Genomic DNA, 7058 nt, shown 5'->3' with positions numbered 1-7058 from the left:
ATAAGATTATACTAATATCTCAAAAGCTATGAAAAAGCAACATGACTCCCAAAAAACAATCCAAGCTCTCCAAGCCAAATGGCCGCCTACTGAGCCCCAAACCACTGTTAACTTCCACATGTATGGCACTGATGAAGAAGATAGAACCCATTCAAAGGTGTTCTCCAGAACTTGAGGACTGATGACCTCTTCTATTCATTGAGTCCCTCTCAGAAACCTCCAGCAAATGTAATTACCTCTACATACATAGGAAACGTATAGGAAGCCTTGATCCTGAATGAGACTGAACCTCTTACAAACCTGAAATAATCATAGTAATTATATCCACAACTGAAATTACTGTTATTAACTTGCAGCCTATTTCAAACGCTCCATTTCTGTCGTTGCCGAGCTATTATTTTTTTATGAGTTTTTTACTCATCGTACTAGATTATATTTATGTCAATGAAGCCTTGAAGACCGCACCCCGGTTGAGCTGGATTCCATACTATTGAGATCCACCTATTCTTCCAGTATAAATAGAGCGAGCTGGACGATCAAACCTTACCGTCTACTGCTGCTTGCCCAAGGTAAGTGACTTCTCCCAGTGACAGGTCAGCCTTAATATAAATCTCATTGAAACAGCTTTTCTACAAGGCATTGCAGAATCTGATGTTATAGCATCTGTATCTATGTAATACAGGGTACTTGCAATGTATATGGTCCTTTATCTATGTAGATTGTTGCATGCATTATTTATTTCATTAGATTTGTAACATTTTCTGATATCTTCCTGACTTCTCAGATATCAACTCATCTATAGAAGCTTAAAAAGGCAATTTAATCATTACTTTTAATTATCTTCCTTTATATTGTACACTGATTTCTGAAAATATATGCATAAAATGCATATGTACTATACTTTCAGAAGGATTTTTGAGTTTTCGGCATAAGTTGCAAAGCCAAGAGGCTTTTATCTGGGCAACTATTAAGCTATTTAAGGGGAAGAATATAGAACTTTTGCCTATGACTACTGTATTTTTCAGACTATAGGACGCACGTCATTATAAGACGCACCCCATATTTAGACAGCAGAAAATAGGAAAACAGATTTCCTACTGATTTAAATGTCCTTGTCAGTGTAGAGAAGGGGGGTTAATATCACTAATTTTAATGCACTAGGGTAGAATAGTGGGGTCATAGATCTATTGACTATATTTCTCTGTATCATGTGTGCTATAGGTGCAGCATTGCACACTCTCTGCAGTGCACATACACATCACTGCTGCATGAACAGTACATGCACACTGAGCTCTGCTGTATATATGCACACAGCTCTGCTACACATAAGTACACACACACAGTTCTTCTACACGCACAGCTCTACTACATGAACACACAATCAGATATACCTGTGTTGGCCAGGAGGAGAGAGAGATCTGTGCCTCTGCACAGTTCTCTCAGTGATCGGTAAGGACGCTGCTCCGCATTCTCCTTGATCACATGAATTTGCCTCCAGACTATAAGATGCACACTTTTTTTAGTAAGATTTTGGCTTGCTAAAAAGTGTTTCATAGTCCAAAGAAATATGGCATTTTTATTTTGCAAATCCTTCTTCTTAATAAGCACAATGCAAGCTAACATTTGCAGCTCTTTATGGAGCAAATGTGCAGAAATCATCTAGATTTCCCACAACTCGTCTTTTCAGATTATTTCTGCTTTTAAAAAAAGGGTTTAATTTGGAGAATGGGGTTTAGAAGAAGAAATAAGTTACCTAACTTGAACCTACGTTTTACATCATGTTACAAGTTATTGGTTTGTTTATTTCCTAACTCACTCGCAGAATCACTTTTTGGTAATTATAACTCTTTATACCATTAAGAAAGTCAACTTAGATTTTTAGTATTTCTCAACCAAATGTCTGACGTGAGGGATGAAACATAATTGGGCAACTAATTATGCACTAAAAAAATAGTAATGAAAGGAGTGGCCAAACATCTACTTTTATATAAGCTGACAAACAAGAGAATTAGCAGAGGATTCTGCTCTGTCAGATGTCATGGTATATAATCCGAGGTTTACTAGACTATTATTATAGAAAGACAAGGTTGTTACATTGAGGGAGGTAGTGATTATATAGGATGTAGCAATCTACTGTGTATATAATACGAATATATTTGGTAAATAATATTTACCAAATATATCTATAGGTGCCCACCTGTAAGAGCCCCTATAAGTTACACCCTTGTTAAACAGAAGAAGTCTATTGATTGGATAGATGGACTTTAGGAGAAAGCCGCTGCCAGATTCCTTTAGCAGTGGCTTATCTTGAGGGAGAACAAAAGGATCGAAAGGTCGGATCTTCCTCTTCCCCAACATCATCTGTCAGGGGAGAGTCTGGAGGCCCCCGTACACATTACACTTTTGGGGGTTTTGGGACTTTAGTCTAAAATCTATGGGTGCCTTTTCCTCTCCAACCTCAAAGTATCTTATCTAATTCGATCCTTATTCTTGAATGAGTCTGCCTAACACTTATTCATTTCCACAAATCTCTTAATGAGAATGATATTTATGAAATTTTACACCAATTCTTAATTAATTATTCATTTCTCAACAGCTTTTATTCTACGCATCCTCCCCAGGAGCCTATAAACCTCAACCACCGAAATGGAAGGAGGTAAATAAGACCTCTAGATTTCCAAATGGCTTTTAGCCAAAATAAGATGAATTCTTTCCTCCAAAAAGTAACTTGGTCAGTTTAATTTACCCTCTTTTTATTCATTTTCAGCACCAAACCCCGCCAAGAAGGTAAGAGAATACGTTGTCTCCTAGGAAAAAACTGGATTACTTAATATCTTTATTATGAATTGAAATATTGAATATGATTTAGATACCAGGCACAGCCTATAGACAAGGATGACGCGGTTGTGGAAAAAGCAGACTATATTTGTAGTCTTTAACTCCTTTAAACTTATGCAAAACTTAGATATAGCAACATATAAGATATACAGTTATAATGCGAGTCTGAACATGATACTGGAGGCAATCATTACAAGTTTCATCCTTGACCTTAATATCTTCTTATCTTTACAGCCCTCTGGCCAACAACAAGCCTCAGTAAGTAAAACTTATATAAGGAAAACTATTAGTATGAACTTAAGCTATGTGCTTTTTCAGTTTTGTATGTCAGTTCTCTATTATATTCTTGATGACAAGTTGGTTTTCAGGCTACAACATATATTATATACATTTTATGTCTATTTCTTTCTAAAGGGCACATCAGGAAGCCAAGGAAACAGCCAAAGCCAGTCCGGCGGTCAACAGACCCAAGGCAATAAACCACAAAACCAGGGAAGTGGACAAGTCACTGGAAGCCAACAAGGACAAGATCAAGGACAAACTACCAGCGGGCGCCAACTACGCAGCGGACAACAACAAGGACAGGATCAGAGCAGTGGCCAACAGGGTGGTGGATGCCAACTAGGACAGAATCAGGGCAGTACACAACAAGGTAGTGGACAGAGCGGATCTGGATACCAGCAAGGAAAGGACCAAAGCAGTGGGCAGTGCCAGGGCAGCAGCAGTGGTCAACAAGGCCAGGCTGGGAGACAGAGTCAGGGCAGTGCACAACAAAGCAGTGGGCAGTGCCAGGGTAGCAGCAGTGGTCAGCAAGGCCAAGCTGGGGGGCAGAATCAGAGTAGTGCTCAACAAAGCAGTGGACAGAGCCAGAGTAGCAGCAGTGGTCAACAAGGCCAAGCTGGGGGGCAGAGTCAGAGCAGTGCTCAACAAAGCAGTGGACAGAGCCAGAGTAGCAGCGGTGGTCAACAAGGCCAAGCTGGGGGGCAGAGTCAAAGCAGTGCTCAACAAAGCAGTGGACAGAGCCAGAGTAGCAGCAGTGGTCAACAAGGCCAAGCTGGGGGGCAGAGTCAAGGCAGCGGGCAACAAACTTCTGGAAGTCAGCAGGGAGGACAGAGTCAGGGGCAAGGGCAAAAACAAGGCAAGGATACCTCTTACAACTTTAAACAAGGAAAAGAGAAGTAATAGGCCTGTATTTAACAGTCCAATATCTATGTATACCTAATTATACCTACTGTCCCGCTATACTCCTAAATAGATCTAGTTCCAAAGCATATAAATAAAATTATCTTGTGATTACAGCAACTAAAGTTTCTGTCTTTTCATTTTATTTCTGTTTTAATATTTGATTACAAAAGGAACTGAATTAAAATTTACTAAAAAGATAAGAAAACAAAAATTAAAACTGCATATACTGTATACAATAAACTGTATATATAGTGTGACAGGTTAGGGCATTATCTCATGCGATCGCCATCTCCTGGGTCAGACAGGCCCTTCAGGCATTTCCATAAATCAGCAATGGAAAACATAAGTGGTACAAAATAAAATCCCATGCTGGCTGGACGGTAACTATACATGAAAGTCCTGACTGCCCAGAGCTGGGCCTAGTGCACAGCATCCCAAACAAACAATTGCATTTCTCACAGCAGTTTCTCAGGAGCAGAGAGAGCAATCAGCATGTGGACTCTCTGCCATTTTATACCATACCTGAGCATTGCAGGTGATTAGTCACAGTCATCACAACCACCTGGAGTGGCGCAATGGATCAGAGGAAATACTCTTCCCTGCTAGCAAATTGCCTGGCTGTCCCGCCTACACAGTATAAGACAGGAACCTAGGGAAAATGGTCATCAAACACTTTTTTCCTAGTGCAAATCCTCTTACCGATTATTGATTGTTACGAGTCCGGGTGGTGGAACCTCTGTGCTGCGGTGCAAGGAGGGATCAGAGGGGCGTAACTAGGTATCAACTCGGACCGACCAAGGTCGTACGGCGGCTCAATCGACTCCGTGACCAGGGATGGACCGAGCAGAGGGACCAGGTGCTACTCTGGGGACTAACCTTGTATGAGAGCAGGTGACTCCCACGGGTCAGAAGGCAGGGACTGACCGGTACAGCAAATGAGCACGGCAGGCAGGCTGACTGGTGATCCAGGCAGACGGACAGGCAGGCACGGCATGTAACAAGCAGTAGCCTCCAGGTAGGCTGACAGGTAGGCACGGCAGGTAACAAGCAGGAGCCTCCAGGTAGGCTGGCTAGTAGGCACGGCAGGTAACAGACAGGTGCTTCCAGGTAAGCAGGTGGGTTGGGCCCATAGACAGACTGGCGGACTGGACCGTAGGCAGACTGTCGGGCTGGAGAGTAGACAAGCTGGCGGACAGGACTGGTAGTCAGGCTGGCGGGCAGGACTGGTAGTCAGGCTGGCGGGCAGGACTGGTAGTCAGGCTGGCAGGCAGGCAGGACTTGTAGTCAGGCTTAGCAGCGGGACCTGAGGGCTGAAGCAGAGTTTAACACACAAAGCTACAATCTTGCACGGGCACCTCCATATTGGAGGAGGTGCCTTTTATAGGGGAAGTCCTCCGGCCATTGGCCGGGGACTTTTTAGGACGGCGCGCACGGCCCCTTTAAGAGAGAGGGAGCGCGCACGCGCGTGCCCTAAGCACAGAGCCGGGGAAGCTGCGTGCACCAGCAGCAGCTGCAGGGAGGCCGAAAGACTCTGGAGCAGGACCACAGCGGTAAGGGGGACGCTGATGCTACATTGATTTTAGGACTGGAATCTCTTTGGTCCTCAAAAATAGACCCTGAACCGGCATCTGCATTTCCAAGCTAACTTCCGGGTCTATGCTCAACTGTAAAGCTAAAATGTTCTATTGACATGAACCACCGGGCCACTCTTTTATTTTCTCCAGGTTCTGACACATCCGTTTGACTGGGGCATGGTCCATAACCAATTTTGATGTTTCCCTAAAAGATATTACTCTAGTTCTTCTTTTAATCACCAAACACTCCTTCTCTACAATGGCCTAATTTTTCTCATGGTCATTCAATTTTTTACTGCGGTAGACCACAGATACTCTTCCACGCCCCTCATTTGTGATAGTATCGCCCCCATACCAACATCAGAGACATAGTTTGTAAAACAAACTCTTTTCCAAAATCTGTTGTTATTAACATCAGCTGGGCACACAGAGCTCGCTTCTGGAGGGTCTCAATCTTGTTTGATGCTTCATAACACCCTGCCGAATTGTGTACCCCAGGTATTTTGCTTCCTCGTGTTCAGAGACGCAATTTTTAGGGTTTGATGTCAAATCTGCTTCCCTAATAGAGTTGAAAACAGCATAAACCCGGGGAAGCTGACTCTCCCGATCTGGACTACGTGTGATCTCATCAACCAGATAGGCAGCAGCATGTTTCCGGAGTGGCCTCAGAGTTTTGTAATCGGCCTCTGAAATGTATCTGGTGCCCCATGTAAACCAAATGGAAGAACCACATATTAAAAGTGTTGTTTTTTTTTCGTTGCTGCACTTCTCAAATAAAATGCAATAAAAAACGTTGAAAAAATACTGTGTGCACCCAAACAATGGATATAAATAAAAAAGACACCTCGGGGTACAAAAAACTAGCTCACACAGCTCCATTGACAGAAAAATTGAAAAAATGTTATGCCTCAGAAAACGGTAAAGCAAAAATCTAAATATATATATATTTTTTTTTACAAGGTTTTGAATTTTTTAACCATTAAAATATAAAAAAATTGAAAAAATTTTATCGTCATAATCCTACTAACATGGAAAATCATTTTAACCGCACACCAGTAGTGTTGCTAATAGAAAGCAGAGAGGGTAGTCACACAAACACAGTGGGATCCACAAGGAGCGATCGCCACTCTTAACTGTATCAGCGTGCACAGCGAGCCGATCAAGGAGCCATGGTCTCTCTGCCCTACCACTGTCTGTTCTGTAGACGTCATTTCCCTTTAGGTCTACCGCCTACAGAATTGTTAGGGCATGCACAGGACATCAGCTTCCAGCGCTGTTAGAGCGACATGGTGACGTCATTGCCCTGGAACTCTAACATCCTGTGTGCGCGCCAATACGGGGTTAGGGAAGTAAATAGTGTTTATTTTATGAGTCATTACTTGTGGGGGGAATGTATTGTAGGGACATCATACTGTGTGGGGGAATGTATTATTGGCACATCATTGTCACGGGTTTACCGGT

General features: G+C 42.7%; 1 protein-coding gene across 1 annotated transcript; it reads left to right on the top strand.

Moving 5' to 3' along the window:
- The first annotated feature begins 512 nt into the window (after positions 1–512).
- LOC141152936 (uncharacterized) lies at positions 513–4145 on the top strand. Its single transcript, XM_073637576.1, has 5 exons — positions 513–569; positions 2597–2656; positions 2768–2787; positions 3073–3096; positions 3253–4145. The coding sequence occupies exons 2-5, from the start codon at positions 2647–2649 to the stop codon at positions 4018–4020; spliced, it is 822 nt and encodes a 273-aa protein (XP_073493677.1). The 5' UTR covers positions 513–569; positions 2597–2646; the 3' UTR covers positions 4021–4145.
- Positions 4146–7058: the final 2913 nt, after the last annotated feature.

This window comes from Phyllobates terribilis, unplaced genomic scaffold, assembly GCF_046119375.1.
Source record: "Phyllobates terribilis strain yellow unplaced genomic scaffold, ASM4611937v1 Scaffold_7__3_contigs__length_470593459, whole genome shotgun sequence".
Taxonomy (NCBI): Eukaryota; Metazoa; Chordata; class Amphibia; order Anura; family Dendrobatidae; genus Phyllobates; species Phyllobates terribilis.
This window is presented reverse-complemented; position numbering and strand designations above follow the sequence as displayed.

Excerpts from the sequence above, each read along its gene's own strand:
- LOC141152936 (XM_073637576.1), top strand. Across the intron at positions 2,788-3,072 it reads CACCAAACCCCGCCAAGAAG|CCCTCTGGCCAACAACAAGC; the intron begins GTAAGAGAATAC and ends TTATCTTTACAG. Across the intron at positions 3,097-3,252 it reads CTGGCCAACAACAAGCCTCA|GGCACATCAGGAAGCCAAGG; the intron begins GTAAGTAAAACT and ends TTCTTTCTAAAG.